The sequence below is a fragment of the Nicotiana tabacum genome, chromosome 7 (genome assembly GCF_000715075.1).
Source record: "Nicotiana tabacum cultivar K326 chromosome 7, ASM71507v2, whole genome shotgun sequence".
Taxonomy (NCBI): domain Eukaryota; kingdom Viridiplantae; phylum Streptophyta; class Magnoliopsida; order Solanales; family Solanaceae; genus Nicotiana; species Nicotiana tabacum.
The window spans coordinates 8375451-8396785 of NC_134086.1; the positions used below are offsets into that span (position 1 = coordinate 8375451).

The 21335-nt window shown below is 36.4% G+C and overlaps 1 protein-coding gene across 1 annotated transcript; it reads left to right on the top strand.

Annotated features, from left to right (window-relative positions):
* The first annotated feature begins 12232 nt into the window (after positions 1 to 12232).
* On the top strand, positions 12233 to 18227 carry LOC107822954 (protein ECERIFERUM 26-like). The gene is made up of 2 exons (XM_016649540.2): positions 12233 to 12826; positions 17253 to 18227. Exons 1-2 carry the CDS (start codon positions 12248 to 12250, stop codon positions 18114 to 18116), a joined length of 1443 nt encoding a protein of 480 aa, XP_016505026.2. The 5' UTR covers positions 12233 to 12247; the 3' UTR covers positions 18117 to 18227.
* Positions 18228 to 21335: the final 3108 nt, after the last annotated feature.

The window sequence follows — 21335 nt, forward strand, 5'->3', positions numbered from 1 at the left end:
ATCTTTCATTTTTCGAACTCCAATTCCCCCATCCTCCGTAGGAAAGGAGAGGTTGTTCCAGGAGCTCCAATGGTACCTCCTGTGCTTACTTGAGTTACCCCAAAAAAAGTTAGCAAACTAATTTTCAATAAGTTTAAAAGTAGCCTGGGGGGGAGACATAGCAAAAAGAGTATAAATAGGCAAGGATTGAAGGATACTTTTGATCAACACAGTCTTACCACCATATGACAATAGTTTGTCTTGCCACCCATTAAGCCTTTTCACAATTTTACTAAGCAATATGTCAAAATATTCAGCTTTTTTTCTACCCACATAAAGAGGACAACCAAGGTAGTTTAGAGGAAAATACTTATCCATAAAGCTAGAGCATTGTCTAATTATATTAATCCTATTTGGAGAAGTCTTAGGAGCAGTAAGGAAAAAGACTTTTGTCTCTATTAACTAGTTGACCAAAGCTATCCTCATAATTGCCAATTTGTTTCATTACAAGCTTAATAGATTTAGAGGTACCACTATAAAAAATTACAATATCATCTACATAGGCTAAATGGTTAATTTTTGGAATCTTATCATGCATAGCAAAGGGGGTAAAATCCGGGTGATTAAGCAAGTTGTTAAGAGAACTAGAGAGAACCTCAGCAGCTATAATAAAAATGGAGGGTATAGGGGATTACCTTGTTTAAGACCTTGAGATGATGAGAAAAAACCATGTCTAGAACCATTAATGATGATGGAGTACCACACATTAGAAATCAGATTTTGCACTATGTCTATCCACTGATTGGAGAATCCAAATTTTCCTAACACAGAGTATAGAAAGGGCCATGACATGCTATCATATGCCTTAGCCATATCAAGTTTAATGACAACATTGTCTCCCTTATTTCTATCAGAGATATTATGAATAATCTCTTGAGCTAAAAGAACATTTTCATAAATTAGTATATCCTTCACAAAGGCGCTTTGATTAGGGGAAACTAATTTATGCAACAAAGAATTAAGCCTTATGGATAGAATTTTGGAAATAATCTTGTTGGAAAAATTAGTTAAACTAATTGGTCTAAACTCAGAAAAATTTGTAGGGGAGTCAACATTGGGAATCAAAACTAAGCAGGTATGTGAGAAAAATTTAGTCAAACCTTTCCTTTTGAAGACTTCCAGCACAAAAGCATTGACCTCGTTTCTGATAATGTCCCAGCAATTGTGGAAAAAAGCACAATTATATCCATCTGGGCTAGCTGTGCTATCAGCACTCAGGGTTAGGACTGCATTTTTGATCTCCTCATCATCTGGCATCCTACAGAGAAATTCATTGTCCTGCTCCGTGATACATTTAGGAATATATTCCAGAACAGAGGGATTGAGGTGAGGAGGAGGAAGGTTGAACTGGGCATTGAAGTGCTTGACAACTGCCTTTGAGATTTTTTTATCTCCTATGATCCATTTTCCCTTATGATTTTTAATTCTATTTACATGTTGCTTTCGCCTTTTCTCCCTGAGAGTACAGTGAAAATACTTGGAATTTTTGTCACCATCTTCGAACTATTTTATTCTATATTTCTGCTTGAGAAGAGAGTCTTGGATGCTTAACCATCTAATGTATTCGGCATGGGCTCTGTTTATTTCTTCTCTACTCTCTTCTGTATTGTCTTCAATATCTCTATCCTCTAAATATTGAAGTTTCGCTTCCCAGTTGTTAACAGCCTCATTAATGTCGCCAATGTCTTCCCTGGACCATTTAGTTAGATTTTTACTAAGAGCTTTCAGCTTTGGTTGCAAAATCCACATGGGGTTCCCTGAAACCTCAGAGTTCCAACTTTTCTTAACCACATCATAGGAACCTGGCAGCTTTAACCAACAATTTAGAAACCTAAAATATTTAATGCAGTTGAGATTCACATTGAGATTTTTCATAAGTAAAGGTATATGGTCAGAACCAGTCCTAGACATGTGCTTAATAAAGCATCTTTGAAAGAGATTATCCAACAGATCATTCACGAAGACTCTATCCAATCTCTTTCAAATTCTTTTCCTTGGTCTCATGTTGTTGCACTAAGTAAATTTAGGCCCTGAGAAGCCAATATCAGTAACTCCACAGCTATCCATACAATTCTGAAAATCTATGCTCTTGTACATTCTATGAGATTTGCCCCCCAATTTTTCATTTGGATCGAGGATTACATTAAAGTCTCTCCCAATACACCAAGGTACATCCACCAGATTACTATCATCTTGCAATGATAACTAGAGAAGCTTTATATCTTCTGTGTTACACTTAGCATAGACAGTCGTAATAAGAATGTCCTTATTACTAATAGTATTTTCCAACTTAATTGTAATATGTTGATGACTATCTGAGAAGATCTTCTTGTTGTTAAAAGAGTTCTAGAAATACCAAATTTGACCATTGCCATTCGAGTGGCAGTGTTGAAAACCTAAGAATCTCCTGTAACCATCCACCTTCTCTTTGGAAATAAAAGGCTCAAAGATAGATACAAAGTGAGTGTTGTTGATGTCAATTAATTTTTTAAGCGTGTGAATGGCTTTTTTATACCTTACCCCCTTATGTTCCAGAAAATTGCACTAATCGTAGGAAAAATCCGGGGCATTATCCTCTCTGTGTTTCCTTCTTTGTGAAGGGTGTGTTCTATTTATATGACTTTTTCGCTACTCTTTCTTGTTTCACTTCTCCCTCTTTTGGCAATGTGTTGATTTACATCCTTTCGACTTTCAGATACTCCTTGTATGTCCTCATTCTCTGTGTCGCTTCCTCTTATGATGTTCTCATTATTATTGTTGATACTGTTTTATGACGTTTCTTGATCCCTTTCTTTGCAATTTAAGTCAACAACCAAATTTATGCCAAGGAAAATTTCTTATATTAGTTGGCACTGTAAAGGTATATGTATCACTGGAACTGTTGCAGTTTTCTGCCCTGTTTTCCTCCTCCTCTCTGTTAATTCCATTTTTGGCTTCCTTGTTATCTTCCTGTACATGTATGGTAGGAGTTTCCTTCTTCCATTGTCCTTTCTCCCTCGACATTTCATTGGAACTAGACTGTTTATCTTCATCTTGCAAAGCATTGACATTAATTTGCACAACATTGTCTTCCTGGACGAGTAAGTTGTCCCTTATCTCCGCTATGGAATGGTCATATTGTTTTCTCGGTGATGCAAATATAGCATTCTGTTTGATACTGTTTTGAGCAGGTTTGAACCATACTTTGCTTTTCTTTTTTGGCATCTTCTTGGTTTTCTTCTTCTTAGATCTTTTTTTTTCGTGCCTCTTTCCTCCTTTGTGGAAATGTTCTTCAAATTGTCATCCTCCTATTGTGTTTTATCAGTGACCATAGTTTGAGCAACAACCTAAACTTTGTCTTCCTTATCAACATTGCTATTAACAGTTTTCTTGTTCATAGATAGTGTACCTTCATCATTCATTGTGGTCTCATCTCCAACTCCCTCTTTCTTAGGTTGACTGACCTTTTTCTTTTCAAAAGCCCTGCAATTAATAATGTAGTGTCCCAATTTCCGACAGTGTTTGCAGTACTTCGGAACACCTTCGTATTCTAAGTTTTGAGTATATCCATTTAACGAGGACTCATCGTATTCCTGTCCCACAAATACACTTTGTGGCAGTGGTTTAAAGAGGTCCACCCACACTCTAATTTTGGCCATACTAGGCCTAGTTCTACCCATTGTAGCAGCGTCTAGAGCAAAGGGTGTACTGCCACGATCCTAAACCCAGATCCGGTCGTGATGGCGCCTCTTGAGAAGACAAGGTCAGCCGATAATACACCCAATTCATTTTAAACAATTAAAATAACACAATTTAAGTCATTAACATGCTAATAATCCTAAAATAAAAGTGAACTAATACAATTTGCGAAAAACCAACACAGCCCGACATCGGGGTGTCACCAATCATGAGCATCTAAACATGTGTCTAAGAGTCTGAAAGAGTTTATACAATATATTACAGAACTAGAAACAGAAAGTAAGATAGGAGGGAGAAACATTAGGCTGCGAACACTGAGAAGCTACCTAGTGGACTCCGAATGGCCTGCTGGGAACAATCAACCCTTACTGGCGGGACCTGAAGCTCCTGAATCTGCACACAAGGTGCAACTAGTAAAGTGAGTATTCTAACTCAGTGAGTAATAACAATAAATGAAGACTAAGCGATAAGAAATCACGTAAAACACAACAAAATGCAATAAATAGTGAAATCTTATAAAAACATCTTGGTTCAGTATAAACTTATTTAAAACACCTTTTTAATAATTAAACAGGTAAATGAGAAGCAGCTAGAAAAGATAAACACATAAAATCCGCCCCTCGAGCACAATGTCAATAGAATTAGCCCCTTGGGCAATAATATGGAACAATACCAGCCCCTCGGGCTATATCACATATCACACTAGCTACCCGCGCTCACTGAGATGTACAAACTCCGGAAGGGGCCCTTTACGACCCAAGCACAATATCAAGCCATCTCGTGGCATAATCAGTAGGCTCTCGGCCTCATATCAAGACACTTTGTGGCGTACAACTCAGGCCTTCGACCTCAAAATCATAATCAGTACAACACTGCTGCGGCGTGCAGCCCAATCCCATAATAATCCTCACAGCACAGGTCCTCAGCCCTACTCAGTCAGAAATCTCTAAAGGCCACTCGAACACAGTAAAACATGATGCTTAGCCCAAAATATCATTTAAAGTGCTAAACAGAGTAAACATGGCTGAGTTATGAAAATAGTGGAATATAGCATGACTAAGTATAGATATAAAATCAAAACAGTGAGGAAATAGCAGTAAAAATCCCCTAAGGGTTGAAAACAGTTGGCACGAGGCCCAAAATATGGCATTCAACCCAAAACATGATAATAGCAAACAGTTTTCAATCAAATACACGGCAAAAAAGTCATTCGGGATGGACTAAGTCACAATCCCCAATGGTGCACGACCCCACGCTCGTCATCTAGCGTGTGTGTCACCTCAGCATAGCACAACGATGTGAAATCCAGGGTTTCATACCCTCAGGACAACATTTACAATCATTACTCACCTCTATCCGGTCTGAACTCTAGCCCGCGATGCCCTTCGGCCTCCGGATGCTCCAAATCTAACCAAAAATAAGTGCAAAACCATCAAAATATGCTAAGGGAACAAAGCTCACTCAAAAGAAATTAAATTACAATACAAATTCCGAAATTGGCCAAATCCGACCCCCAGGCCCATGTCTCGGATTCCGATAAAAATTATATCAATAGACTCTTTATCACTCCCCGAGTTCATTCATATCAAAATCACCAAAATCCAACCACAAATGATCCCTCAAATCTCTAATTTTAGGTCTCCAATTACAAGCCCTAGTTCTTCAATATTTAGGCTTAAATTCAAGAATTTTCATGATTAATTAGGTAGAAATCATATTAGGATTGAGTATTAAGTCCATAAATCTTGCCTCCAAGTGTTCCCCCTTGATCCCCTCTAAAATCCCCTTCAAAAAGCTTCAAAACCGCCCAAAAATGGAGGAACTTAGGCTAAACATCGCGGAATAGGCCTTTTAAACATTTGGCACAGTCATTTCAAATTCTTCTTCGCGAACGCGGTCAACCCCTCGCATTCGCGAAGCACAAACATAGGTTGACCAGAATTTCCTCTTACGTGAATGCGACCACCCCTCACGAATGCGATGCCTCAGCAACTCAACCCTTCGCGGACGCGGCATCACCCTCGCGAACGCGATGACCAACGAGCTCAACCCTTCGCGATCGCGGGACCTCCTTCATTAACGCGAAGGCCAACTTCACAGACTCCAATCCTAACCCGTCGCGAACGCGAGGTCTACTCACGAACGCGAAGAACAGCTGGTCTGCAACACACACAACAGTTTTCTGCAATTTTCCACAACTTGAAACGATCCGTTTAACCACCCAAAACTCACCCGAGGCCCTCGGGACCTCAACCAAACATTCCAGCCTATCCCATAATATCATTCAAACTTGTTCCAACCTTCGGAATGCTCAAAACAACATCAAAACACCAAATTTGCATCGGATTCAAGCCTAAGAATTCCAAAATCTTCTAAATTCCGCTTTCAATCAAAAAGTCTACCAAACCACATCCGAACAACTTGAAATTTTGCACACACATCCCAAATGACACAACGGACCAATTGAAACTTCCGAAATTCTATTCCAACTCCTATATCAAAACCTCACTTATCAACCGGAAAACGCCAAAATTCTAATTTCGTCAATTCAATCCTAAATCTATTCCGTACCTCTAAAACACATTCTGATCATGCTCCTAAATCCCAAATCACCTCCCGAAGCTATCCGAACCATCGGAACTCACACCCGAGCCCTTTAACACATAAGTCAACATCCGGTTGACTTTTCCAACTTAAGCTTCCTCAAAAGAGACTAAGTGTCTCAAACCTTACCAAAACCTCTCCGAACCGATCCAATCAACCTGCTAACACAAAATAAACAAGGCAATAAGAAGCAGAAATGGGGGGAACGGAGCGGTAACTCATGAAATGACCAGCCGGGTCGTTACACGTACTTACAGCGCTCAATAGCTGTTTTATATAGTGCCAGTCATGTATATGGAAGGGGAGCGCCGACAGAAGAACCCACGCCAGAGCGACTGGTAGATCCTCCTCTGGTTTGAAATCCGGCGACCACTTTTGAAGCCACATTTGCATTTCGTCGATCTCAATTACTCGTCTGAACCAAACAGTTTTCCAGACTTCTTTATTAAACAGATCGATGAATACATTGTGATTGTCGTAGACCCCAATTTTGGTCGTTCCTTTAAGTGGAACAATTTCCTTAAAACGTGACCTAATTCGGTCAATTTGTGGACGGGGACGAAGAAATCTTCCCACAATTGTATACTTACATGAGTCTGCATGATGCCATAGTAGTTTTTTGCTTTGAATATCACTGTCGGTATGTCGTTATGAGTTGTGTGCCTTGCTATGACTTTTTCTTTATCCAGCCGATTTGGATTTGGGATGGGGATCTGAGAAGATGGAGCAGAGATGGTGTTTGCATATGTAGATTTTCCTTGTTTTGGCTCCTCTCTAATGGTCGATTTGCCTGTTGGGGGTGGTTGTGTTGTTGTACGCGCAGGTGGGAAGCCTCCCGGCGGCTCCATCTGGTGGAGCGTGGGTTGTACGCGCAAGATTTAGTGATAAGAACTTGACGTTGTTGAGAGAAAAAGATTTCTAGAGAGAGGAGAGAGAAAGGTCTGTTTGTTAACAAGTGAAATTATTTTAATCATGCTAAGAAACTAAAATTAGCAACAATAAGTTTATATATAGGTATCTTGAAAGACCAATTGATTTGTTTGTACAAATCCCAAGAAGGACAGGAAAATAAATAGCAGTAATAGGGCTACCACTTCATTTTATTCCTCCAGATAAAAAGATATAATTGTTGTTTATCTTTTTTCAGAATAATTGTATTAAGCTATTTTTGGCCAATAATTCTCCTAATTACATTGGTAAGGTCAGTCCTTTGTGTGAAACATACCGACATTTTGTCATTTCATGATGCTGAAATTCTAACTTTAATTAATTGAAGTCTTGTTCTTTCTTTTAATTTTTTATTTTGCTGCAGGTTCTAACTAGAATATCCATTTTAATACTATAATCGGATGACATACTAAAAGCGCCTATTACAGTCTAGTATTATTTAAGGCAATAAGTACTACCGTTGGCTGGTGTGCACATTTATTTATTTATTTGTGTTTTTATAATACACTGGTGTCCGGGGCGAACTTGTACAGATTTTGATTATACCACTCAATACCTATTATCGTTTATTCCTCATAATATAATATTTAATTATTATTTTATTTAAATTTTATGCACATTCAACTGTTGCGTAAACAAACCCGGTCCTGCAAGATTTGTTTATTCTTTTTTATTTTATTTAAATAGGTGGTCAAAACTTCATATTGGTTCAAATCCTACTAAGAGGTCTATGTTTTAATTATCCAACATATGTTTAAATTTAGAGACAATATCTTACAATTATGTTTTATTCAGATTCAAACATCTCTTATTCAAAAATGAGTCTTTCTCTCTCTCTTTTCTCTTTTAGTATTCCTATTTTTTCCTAATCACATTTAATCCAAAGTGTTGTTAAATTAAACCTACATTAAGATCTAGGACCTTCTTCTTTTATCAAAATTAAGAACGTCAACACCTAGAATAGCCTTGCAAGTTTCTAGTTTAATTAGCATGTGCATTCACGAGAAGCTTCAAGAGCACGAGCGGAGCTAGAGATTGAGTCGCGAGTTCGGCCGAACCCAATAATTTTGGTACAAACTCTGTATTTATCTTAGAAAATTCATTTAATATGTATTAAAATTATTAATTTAGAACTCAATAATTTAAAAGTGATAGAATTCGGAACCCATAAATTTCAAATCCTAGTTCCCCTCTGTTCAAGAGATCTCTACTACTACTATTAAATGCAATTAACTCCCTAAGAAATAAAAGGAGCAGTGGCAGTTAGGGTTTGCATAAATAATATGTACGTACATCTTTTATTGCAAAATTAATGCATAACTACCTCACTGTGGACAATACAACGAGTGACTCACACGCCATAATTTGCAATAAATCCTCCATCTACTAATTTAAAGCATTGCCGCTACTAGTACCTTCTTTTTAATTTTAAATATTTTTAAATATTATTACTTTTAGTCTGCGCCAACAAAAATTTATATTTGGTAATCAAAAAAATATATAAATTTATATATATAATGTCCTTTTCTCTTCTTTTTTTCCATTAGTGATAAGATTTTTAGCTCTTTAATCACTTAGATAACGACTATTCTTTTGTTCCATTTTATATGGAAATTCCTGTTAGTATACTGTATTTGTAAAATAATTCTGGAAATATTAATGAACATAAACAGAAATGAACATAAACAGGAATGAACTACGAAATAACAGAAAACCAATTCGAGCCACTGAATTCACAGTGTTTCCTTAAGGAATTTAATCCCCTTCTAGTACCCAAGGTTATGGATAACGAATTACACACTGGTGTAGTGGTACTTCAAACTCCAGTGTTTCAGCGAACACAAAATTCGGTAGCAAATCACACTTACTGTTGCTTTATTTGATGTTTAAACTATGCAGAAGAAGGAGGAGAAACTCAGAAAATCGTATGGAAATTCTGAGCAGAATAGCCTTGTATTTATAGCCAAAGTTGGGCTGAAATCTGAAGAGGTGCAACTCTTCAGATTATGCAAAACGGCCACAACATAAATATCATAACATAAATGACTATTTACTCAACAATAAAGAGGGAAAATTGAAGAGGGTAGTTTAATTTTCAATTACACAACTAAAAAACAGATTGGATTTAATATTAATATTCTGTTATTAAAACAAATATTTAATAACATTTCTGTTAATATTTTACTATTAACAAATAAATTTGATCTAAAAAGTTAATCAATCAATCATTTGCTAGAATCCGAATCCGAATCTGAATCCGAGCCGAGCGACGACGACAGCGGCGGCGGCGCGAGGCTTGCCTTCTTCTCAACTCTTTAAGAGCTAGAAGAAGAACAATTGCTTATATACCCATAAAAACCTCTTCCTCTTCCAATATGGGGACAATGTCCATTTGCCAAGGGGAGAAACTTAAAATTTCACTCAAAAATTTCATTTTCCTCCATTTCCCATTCACCCTTTTTTAAGTATTTAATATATTAATTAAATACATAAAAGACCCAACAATTCCTATATAAGATAAGTTTAAAATATTTTCAGCTTGAGTTCTAATTATACAGGTCTTGAAATATAGGACAATAGGAGTGGAGAATTTCATGTAAAGTTTCTTCAATACATATCTCTTAATAGGGACTACAAAATGATCAAAAATGGCATCTCAAAAAGGCTATTTAATAAAGAAAGATCTACATTTCAAGTAATTGAACACAAGTACGTACTACGTAGTAGTTTATTCGTTGGTACTTTTATCGTGAGGACAGATTTTGAATGTATGTCATTTCCAAATTCGAAAATCATCAACCAAGAAAACATTGACCTTGCGATTTTCTTTTCAATTTTTCTTTAAATTTTTACCTCAGAAATGACTTACTCTTATTTCGAATATATATAGTTATAGAATATCACACTCATATTTTTTTTTGGTAAATTGGATTTTCCGACGAGAAAGATGTTTAAACTTCTTATATACTCCTAACTTGGTAGAGTATTTGTGGGATTATTTGCATTATGTGACGTTCTTGTTGGGTGTGTGAACAAAGTCCCACATCCACATGGAAAGTAGAAAGGAAAAAAAATTTACTTATAAGGAGTTGGATATACTCTTAATAGTGTGAGGTCTTTTGGAAAAAATCGTGCAGCCGTCGCCAAAACGAACAATATCACACCATGTTAAGAGTATCTTTTGGTCATTTTAGCCCAACAACTGGTATCAGAGCCAATGGTTTGGCAGGACTATGGAGAAGGCGGAGTGTGGTGTGGGGCCGGCTTAGTGTCTTTGCCCGTCTACAGGGTTTAAGACCTTTACCCGTAGCTTTGAAAACACATACACAACCTTTGGGCTTCGGTGACCGTAAATGCTCAAGATCATGTGGATGACACACAATTAATCTCTAGATTAGCCCATGAATGGTGATAGGTCATGTGGAACTTAGTTCAAGGGGGAGATTATTGGGTGTGGGAACAAAGTCTCACATGGAAAGTAGAAAGGAAAAAGATTCTACTTATAAGGAGTTGGATACTCTTGATGGTGTGAGGCCTTTTAGGAAAAAAACATGTGGGCTTGGTCCAAAGCGGATAATATCACATCATGTTAAGAGTATCTTTGGACCATTTTAGCCCAACAACTGGTATCAGAGCCAACAGTTTGGCGGGACTATATATGGAGATGGCAGAGTATGGCGTGGGGGGGGGGGGGGGCGACTTAGTGCCTTTGCCCGTCTACATGATTTAAGACCTTTGTCCATAACTTTGAAGACGCACACACTGCCTTTGAGTTTCGCTAACTGTAAATGTTCATGTGGATGATACACAGTTAATTTTCAGATTAGCCCATGAATAGTGATGGGTCATGTAGAACTTAGTTCAAGGGGAAGATTTTTGGTGTGTGAACAAAGTCCCACATAGAAAATAGAAAGGAAAAAAGTTCTACATATAAGAAGTTGGATACTCTTAATGGTGTGAGGTCTTTTAGGGAAAATCGTACGGGTTTGGCTCAAAGCGGATAATGTCACACCATATTATGAGTAACTTTGGGCCGTTTTAGCCCAACAGTTTTTTGAGGTCACTTTATCCATATTTAATCCAACTGACTAATTTAGCTTTTAAAAGCGGTCTAATGAACTTCTACAGATAAATTTAGCCCATTGCGGTGACGGGGAACATAATTTCAAGAACAACAGTAACAACATACTCATTGTAATATAAATTTAGCCCATTACGCTAACGGGGAACATAATTTCAAGAGCAACAACATACCAGTGTGATTTCACAAGTAGGGTCTGCGGAAGGTGAGATGTACGTAAACCTTACCCCTACCTTGTGTGAAGTAGAGATACTGTGACCTTACCCCTACCTTGTGTACGGGCAACATAATTTCAAGAGCAGCCTAAAAAATGGGTCATTTATGCAAATGTCCTTATTTGTGCATGAGCTAAGTGATTTATGGCTAGTCCATTATCTCACCTCCAACTAGGGCTGAGCACGGATCAGATCGGATCGGATTTAGCATATTTCGGATTGGAATTTCGGATTTCGGATTCTAAAAAATGCAATCCGAATCCGATCCGAATTATATCGGATCGGATCGGATTTTAAAGTTTGGATCGGATCGGATATCGGATCATATTATTATGCCTCAAAGTTAAACTAATATGTATATTTTCTTTGTAAAAGAGGCAATACATTAAGAAAAATCCATGTTTATGCAATTATGAGAGTACTATGGTGCCAATACAGCTAAATCTAGCAATTGTAAAGGTAATAGCTTGGAGGTTGATGTAAATTAAAGTGCAGTATTTATACATGTCCTAATAATTTCGGATTTCGGATTGGATTGGATTAAAATATACCAATCCGAAATCCGAAATTTTAATAAACATAATCCGAAATCCGATCCAATCCGAAATTCAAAATTGAATGGATCGGTTCGGATTTCGGATATCCGATCCGAATGATAAGCCCTACCTCCAACCCTTTAAATATGCTTTGTAATCAAGAAGATCACACATACAGTCAACAAACTTCCCCCTTACTATTATCTTCAATCCTTCAACTTCTTCTTTCCAACGGAAAAAAACCAACCAATCAAAATTACCCCAAAAAGAGAAAAAAAAAATTATTTCAAAAAATGGTGTCTTCAAAATCAGAAGCTGGTCTAATTTACAACATCAAGTTTTCCTCAGTTGGACCAGCAAATGTAACAGGACAAGATGTAGTTTATGAGCCAAGCAATATTGATGTAGCCATGAAATTACACTATTTGAGAGGGATTTATTACTTTAATAGCCAAGCATTTCAAGATGTAACCATATATCAAGTTAAGGAGCCAATATTTTTATGTTTTAACCATTTTTATATGACAGCTGGTAGGTTTAGGAGAGCAGAATCTGGGAGGCCATATATCAAATGCAATGATTGTGGAGCTAGGTTTATTGAAGCACAATGTGATAAGACTTTGGAAGAATGGCTAGAAATGAAAGATGCTTCTCTTGAGAAATTACTTGTTTCTAATCAAGTTCTTGGTCCTGAGTTGGCTTTCTCCCCTCCAATCCTCATACAGGTATTGCTCCTTCTTGAAATTAATTAGCTTCTTTCTAGTTTAATTATACAATATTCGATGCGCACTGGCTCGACTAATTCAGGTTTGTGTCGGGTAGGCCTATTAAGAAAATAAAATCTTCTCACCAAAGAGTTCTTCATTCTCATAATTCAAACCCGAGACCTAGCATTATATTTTTGTTTTACTCTTGCTTGGCGGCAGAAGAAAGGGGATAGCTTGTTGGAGGGGGTGTTTATGTTTGAGAATTTTTTTTATTTTTCTAAGGCTATAGTCAGGGGTGGACCTAGAGCATTGAGTATGGGTTCCCGGGAACCTAGTAACTCTTGCCTAGACCATGTATTTATATTAAGAAATCCTCTAAATATTTGTAAATATCTAATTGTGAACTCAATTATTATTTTATATTAATTTGATATTACAGTAAGAACCCATAACCTTCAAATCCTAGATCCGCCTCTGACTATAGCAAAATTCAAACAGAACGAAAAAAATATAAAATTAGGTTGATTCTTATATGTCTTTTTAGATATTCCTCAATATCCCGAACTCCCGATTATATAAGCCACACATTTAGGATTACAAAATTTTACTAAAGTCATAACGAAAGAATAAAAAGTATGTTTGATTTGAGTGTAATTTATATTGCATAGGATGATACATCGGACACCCAGGAATCCGTAGGGAAAGTTACTAAAACTGCACCCAAGGGTGTGATCTAGTGATTAATAAAGTATAAGGGGGAGATGGCATATATTCTGTGAAATTAGTCGGAATGCACGCAAGCTGATCTGGACACTAGGGTTATCAAAACAAAACAAAAAGTATCAAATAACTTGGTCTACTAATACTAGATAGATGCGTATCTCCTTTCAATGCTTCCTTTATACCCAACTTATTTTAGTCATTCGGTATTCAAAATTCATTGAATCGATTAGGTTAAACTGTATTACATGAAACTAACTAAATTAATGGGTAAAACGCTTCTTTGAAGCTTGCCCAAATCAAGAGTTTAAATTCAAAATATATAGTTATGGTTGAGGAATTATAATTATTCCACCACACTTCCGTTGTACACCCAGCTTTTTGCTTCAAATATATCATATTATATGTATAATAATTCAAATATCCAGAAGAAATTAATTAGGTCCAACCAAGTGGCAATAATTTACCTATCGTATTAAAGATCGTATGGTTGTATATGGTGACAGATATTATTTCAATTAGTTGAGGTAGTTGTGGTAGTTGCTTTGATAACTCAAGGCTTTAATAAATGCACCTGTAAATGTACCATTTAAACAAGAAAATACCGCTATTATTATATTTTTTAAAAGAATATAGAAATTGTTAAAAAAATATAAGATGATGCATTAATGTTATATAAATCCAGATCAACTATTTGTCGAGAATCGATTTCGTAGGCATAATAATATATATAGATAACAAAACTTTCTAAGTCAAAAAATCCTTAATTATAGAAAAACATATAATATGAATTACAATCAAATACACTTACAACTTGTTTGGATGGTGGTTATGTATCGTTTCATAATATATTATATAGTATTGTATTATATTGTACTATATAATATCAAAGCAGTAAAAAGCATCATTTTGCACATTTAGGCCAAAACATGTAATAAGATCAAATAATAAATAACAACAACAACAACGACCCAGTATAATCCCACAAGTGGGGTCTGGGGAAGGTAATATATACGCAGACCTTACCCCTACCCCGAAGGGTAGAGAGGCTGTTTCCAGGAGACCCTCGGCTCAAAAAAACAATAGGAGATGATATATTAGTACCATAAAAATGCGTAATAAAAATAACAACAATATATAAAAGATATGAAATATGAAATACAGGATACGAAATACAAAATACGAAATAGATGGCTGGTATAGTACAACTAGAAGGTAAAGCCCTGCATCAATAGACGACCACTGACATTCTTAGTCTAACTCCTAACTAGATAGTCTCCCTCACTTGTGCTGTAGAAATATTCACACTCTCCCCTAACCTACAACCTTAATGTTCGACCTCCATAATTCCCTATCAAGGGCCATGTCCTCAGTAATCCTAAGTCGCGTCATGTCCTGTCTGATCACCTCTCCCCAATACTTCTTAGGTCTCCCTCTACCTCTCTGCGTGCCCACTACAGCCAGTCGCTCATACCTCATCACCGGTGCATCAGTGCTCCTCCTCTGAATGTGCCCGAACCATCTGAGTCTTACTTCCCGCATCTTGTCCTCCATGGGGGCCACACCCACCTTCTCTCGAATATCTGCATTCCTAATCTTATCCATCCTCGTATGCCCGCACATCCACCTCAACATCCTCATCTCTGCTACTTTCATCTTCTAGGTGTGTGAGTTCTTTACCGGCCAACATTCAGTTCCATACAACATGGCAGGCCTAACCACTGCTCTATAAAACTTACCTTTTAGTAACGGTGGAACTTTCTTGTCACACAATACTCCCGACGCTAACCTCCACTTCATCCACCCCACCCCTATACGGTGTGTGACATCCTCGTCAATCTTCCCGATCCCTTGAATAACCGATCCAAGGTACTTGAAACTACCTTTCTTGGGAATGACTTGAGAGTCAAGCCTCACTTCAACTCCCGCTTCCGTCGGCTCAACTCCAAATTTGCACTCAAGGTATTCCGTCTTCGTCCTACTCAACTTGAAACCTTTAGACTCAAGAGCATGTCTCCAAATCTCTAGCCTCTCGTTGACGCCGCCTCTTGTCTCGTCAAATTAGAATAATGTCATCAGCAAATAGCATGCACCATGGAACCTCCCCTTGAATATGATGAGTCAGTGCATCCATCACCAGGGCAAATAGGAATGGGCTGAGCGCAGACCCTTGGTGCAATCCCGTAATAACTGGAAAGTGTTTAGAGTCGCCTCCTACTGTCCTAACCCGAGTCTTAGCTCCATCATACATGTCTTTAATCACCCTAATATAGTTACTCGGGACCCCTTTATCCTCTAAGCAGCTCCATAAGACCTTCCTAGGAACCTTATCGTACGCTTTCTCCAGATCAATAAACACCATGTGGAGATCCTTCTTCTTATCTCTGTACTGTTCCACCATCCTCTTAATAAGGTGGATAGCTTCTGTGGTAGATCGTCCCGGCATGAACCCGAACTGGTTGTCTGAAATAGACACCGTCCTTCGCACTCTCCTTTCTACCACTCTCTCCCAAACTTTCATGGTATGACTTAGTAATTTGATGCCCCTATAGTTGTTACAGCTCTGGACATCACCTTTGTTCTTATACAACGGGACCATTGTACTCCACCTCCACTCTTCAGGCATTCTATTAGTCTTGAATATAATACTAAACAATGCAGTAAGCCATTCCAAGCCTGCTCTACCCACACACCTCCACAGTTCAACCGGAATCTCGTCTGGCCCGGTAGCTCTGCCCCTTCTCATCTTACGCATTGCCTCCATGACTTCATCGATCTCAATGTCCCTACAATTACTTACTTCATGGTGACTGTCGGCATTCCTCGATTCCCCAAGTATAATATCCTGATCCCTTTCTTCACTTAGAAGTTTATGAAAGTAGGTCTGCCACCTCCTCTTAATCTGGTCATCTCCCATCAAAACTTTGCCGTCATCATCTTTTATGCACCTCACTTGGTCCAGATACCGAGTTGTCCTCTCTCTCACCTTAGCGAGTCGGAATAACTTCTTCTCCCCACCTTTGTTCCTTAGCTCCTTATACAGACGAGCAAAAGTTGTCGTCTTAGCCTCCGTCACTGCCATCTTCGCCTCCTTCCTAGCTACAAAGATGTCATTCACTAACAATATGAAGAATAAACTTGCAATATTATAAATAAAAAGTAAGGTACGAAGTAATATTATTATATAAAAAGGTAGATAAAGGATAAAATAGAATTATTTAATAATAAAAGAGGGCAAGATAAGAGAAAAAAATAAGAAAATGACGCAACCACACCAAATCGGTCATTCCACAAAGTGACACTTTTCGTCGTTACGTAACGACGAATTTAAACGATATGATACAATAAAATTTAAGTAACAATCAAAACAAATATTATACTTGAAGTAACAATACGATACAATATAATAGGTAACAACTATCCAAACAAGCTGTTAAAAGGAATAACAAGAATAAAATGATGTGGCAATTTTTATAGTTGGTTATGTTGCATGACCATCTATACGTTGGCATCCACATTGGTTAAGGGAATTTTTGAAATATGTTAATTTTTTAATTTAACAGTTTAGCTATATGAGTTATTACCTTTTCATTTATTTTTATATTACTTTTTGAGGAAAAGGTAAGCATATTTACTTTTCTTTTCTTTTCTTTTCTTTTTTTTTTAAACTTTTCTTGTTTGTAATTGATAGTTGACTCATTTATATCTTGGGTTATCAATGTAGCAAACAAAATTCAAATGTGGAGGAGTTTCATTGGGCCTAAGTTGGGCCCATGTACTTGGAGACGTATTCTCAGCCACTGAATTTATTAACTTTTTGGGAAAAGTAGTTGTTGGATACCAACCAGCCCGGCCCAATAACTTGGCCCATTCATTGACCAAAGCAAACTCAACCCAAACCCTGCAAAAGATTGTGGAGGATCCACTTTCAATAAAACGGGTCGGCCCAGTTGAAGATCATTGGATTGCCAACAATAGTTGCAAAATGGAGTCATTTTCAATCCAAGTTACTGCCTCCAAATTGAGCCAAATACAATCAAGAACAGAAATTAAAGGCCCATTTGAATCACTATGTGCTATTATTTGGCAGTCCATTTCTAAAATTAGAGATGGGCCTGAGCCCAAAGTTGTGACCATTTGTAAAAAGAGTGAAGAAAAGAAAGAAGGCCTTGTAGGAAACAATCAAGTCATTGGTGTGGTAAAGGTTGATCACTCAATTAGAGAAGCTAATCCTAGTGAATTAGCAAGGTTGATTAAAGATGAGATCATCGACGAGCGATTAAAGATCGATGAAGCCATCGAGAACGATCATGGAGTATCGGATGTGGTTGTTTACGGAGCAAATTTGACTTTCGTGAACATGGAAGGTGCTGATCTCTATGGATTCGACTGGAAGGGACACAAACCGATGAATGTAAGTTACCTTATCGATGGAGTTGGCGATGCAGGGACCGTCGTGGTGCTTCCGGCCGGGCCCAATGATTCTAGCAAGGATGGTGATGAAGGAAGGATTGTGACCATGACTTTGCCCGAGGATGAGATAATGAAGTTGAAATTTGAGCTAAACAAGGAATGGTCTATTGCTTGAAGTTAAAATGTGTTTGTTTCATTCTTGTTCAATAGTTGAATTTTGTGTGAGGTCCAAAGACACTATTTTTAATAACTGTTGTATGTAATGCAATTTAGAGATTGACCAGTATTTATTTTGTTCTAAAATTTTAAAATACAAATCGTAACTTCAGGACAATTCAGAATATTTTTGTCCTGAAAAACTGAAATTCAGGACACACTGACTAATTTTTAAATAGCAGTCTTTAGAGTGGCTACCTTGTGTCATTTCTGCTCTATATATTGTGTTGGAAATGTTACTACCCATGTGTCTTTCTTCTGAAAAGCATTGGGCCCAAAATTGTAAACATGTGAGAATATGAGTTAGTAGTTGTTGGTTTGCAACATTACTTAAGTTGTGCTTTTAAACCTTTTTTCAAAATCAAATTAAAAAAAATATTTAACCAAGTAAACAATACACATATATTAGCCCTTTTGCCTCTAGAGCTAAAGCAAACAAAAAATAACCACTCCCAACAAATCATATAATAGAAAACAATCCTAATCTTTATTTATTTAGTTTTTTTTACCAAATTTAGAAAATACAGAGTATATAATCAGCACATAATCGATGTGTACGATGATTATACACTTGTTATATAAAATGTATAAGGCTCGACGTCGAGCGAGAAATAATATATACATGTTCCATTTCAGGCAAACAGAATATGTAAGAAAAATATGATCTAGATATATGGTTTAAAGTATCAATAACTGAAACTGAATTTTATTAATGATAATCGCAACTTTTTATTTTATTCAGCAACAATTTTTTTTTTAAATTAATCAATGGTGACAATTTGCAAGACATTCGTCATAAGAAGGATAGCATCCTGAAACCCACGCACAACACCATTTGGCTGGTACACCAGGAACTTGGATGCATGGATCGAAAACTTCTGCTTTAACTCTTGTACTTTCGTCACCTGTATTTCGTGAAATAAGAATTTTTACACTGTCAGATCAACTAAAAGATAACAACAAATAACCATACAAAATCTATTTCATGTTGTTGCCATTGTTTTTTTAATTATAATAATAATAATAATAATAATAATAATAATAATAATAATAATAATAATAATAATAATAATAAAAAAAAAAAAAAAAAAAAGGAATTAATATGAACATACAATGATGAAGAGCCAACATGGAAAACAAAACCATGCAAAGCAGCAAAACTGACTGAAGGGAGAATTTTGTAGTGGCCATGGAATTCAAGATATGATTTAGTGCTAAAATGTCAAAAGATAGTGAGAAATAGTTATGGAATTCTCCAAATATATAGCCTTCTGAAAGTACTTGATTTTGCTAATTAACACAAACTAATTATTAATTTACCAAGTTACTTCCTAATTTTTTATAATCTAGCTAGAAATACAACATTGAAAATCTTAACAACTTACCTTTTTCATGCTTTAATTGAACACCCCTCACTATGGTAATTAGAATATTAATACAATAGAAGATATTATCTTACTTTCTATAAAGATTTAAAAGTAAAATTGCAAAAGTTTGACAAGAAATTGATATGCCCTTAGTATGTTGTTGCTTAAAAGTTGTAGATATTCTTCAAAGACTTTGCAAAAGCTGATTATATTTCAAAGCATCCTTGATATCATTACCGGGAGCTGAAATGCTTTCATGTATTAAAAAGAATTAATCTAAATAGCAGCCAACCCATTTACTTAAACTAAAAATTATCGTTGAATGTAAAATATATGATAATATGTATATAACCATGCATAATCAGTGCTAATTTATGTATACCATCAAGAAAAAACTAAACAGTAAAATCAACCGGCTATTTGTGTAAAGATGAGGTCCAACCTACGGTATATGGGCTAAGAAATAAGCAAATATCTGGTATTATACAACATAGATTCGTAGGAATTGCACTATATATCCTCTTTGAAAACCTCTATTTTAAGTCATATTCACCTTTTAAAAGTTATTTAATTTTTAACCAGAGTTCGCAAACTTAGACCACCTCCTCCCCACTTCCTCCTGCTCTTCCGCCTCTTCTTCTTCCTCTTCCTCCTTCGCAAATAGAAAAATTAGATATTAATTATGCAGTGCTAATAGGGACTTCTATATTGCGATATGACTGTACAATTAGGTTGTGTCAAATAACTTTTTGAGGTTTGATTTTGAACTTAATTTAAACTAAAGTATTTGGTTATGAAGTTAGCTTTTTCCAGGCCCAACTTTATACCCATATATTTGAAGTTTGAAACTTTAGACCCACAATTTTTAATTTCGTCTCGCGCAAGTCTAAATTTTATTCCGAGGCAGCTAGACTTAATTTTTTTTTTTGTTGTAAAAATCGATTATTTTTTAAATAGGCATCCTATAAACGGCTATTTGTGCATTCCCCCAGATTCATTACTCTAAGAATCACTTATTGCAATGCCCGAAATGGCTGAAAATTATATCCCCTAATAATTTGAGAGGTGGATCAACAATTATTAAAAGTTTCTGCAAAATTTCAGGATGAGAATAGCACATTAGTTGGATGAAAATATAAGACAATGAAATAATAAGTATTCCCATAGTTTCATTTTAGATGACACTAGGGTTGTGCATGGATCGGATCAGATCAGATTTAACACATTTCAGATTCGGATTTTGGATTCTACAAAATGCAATCCGAATCCGATCCAAATTAATATCGGATCGGATTTTAATGTTTGGATCAGATCAATATTTCGGATTTCAGATTGAATTATACATATTATTAAGGCTATTGCTAATCTAATCGGCTAATGCAACTGTCTTATCTGCTTCTTCTGTGTTCTGTGTTAATACAAACATCTCTTTGCTTTTCATCCCTTTTATCAGCATTGCATCTCTAAGAAAATATTGTTCTCGAGGTTCGAGTTATTATACCTCAAAGTTGCAAACTCATACGTATATTTTCTTTGTAAAAGAGGCAATACAACAAGAAAAATTCATGTTTCTGCAATTATGAGGGTACTATGGTGCCAATATAGCTAAATCCAGCAATTGTAAGGGTAATAACTTGGAGGAATATGTAAAAGAAATACTAACTATCTGAAATTAAAGTTTAGTGCCCTAAGGATTGGATCGAGTTAAAATTATATCAATCCAAATCCGATACGAATATCCGAAATTTTAATAAACATAATCCGAAATTCGATCCCAATATCCGAAATTCGAAATCCGAAATTGAGCGGAT

What these genes read in the sequence shown, in the direction of transcription:
- LOC107822954 (XM_016649540.2), top strand. Translation starts at nt 12,248, where the DNA reads ATGCTTTGTAATCAAGAAGATCACACATACAGTCAACAAACTTCCCCC. An exon ending in CCCCTCCAATCCTCATACAG is followed by an intron (nt 12,827 to 17,252) that starts GTATTGCTCCTT and finishes TTATCAATGTAG; the next exon opens with CAAACAAAATTCAAATGTGG.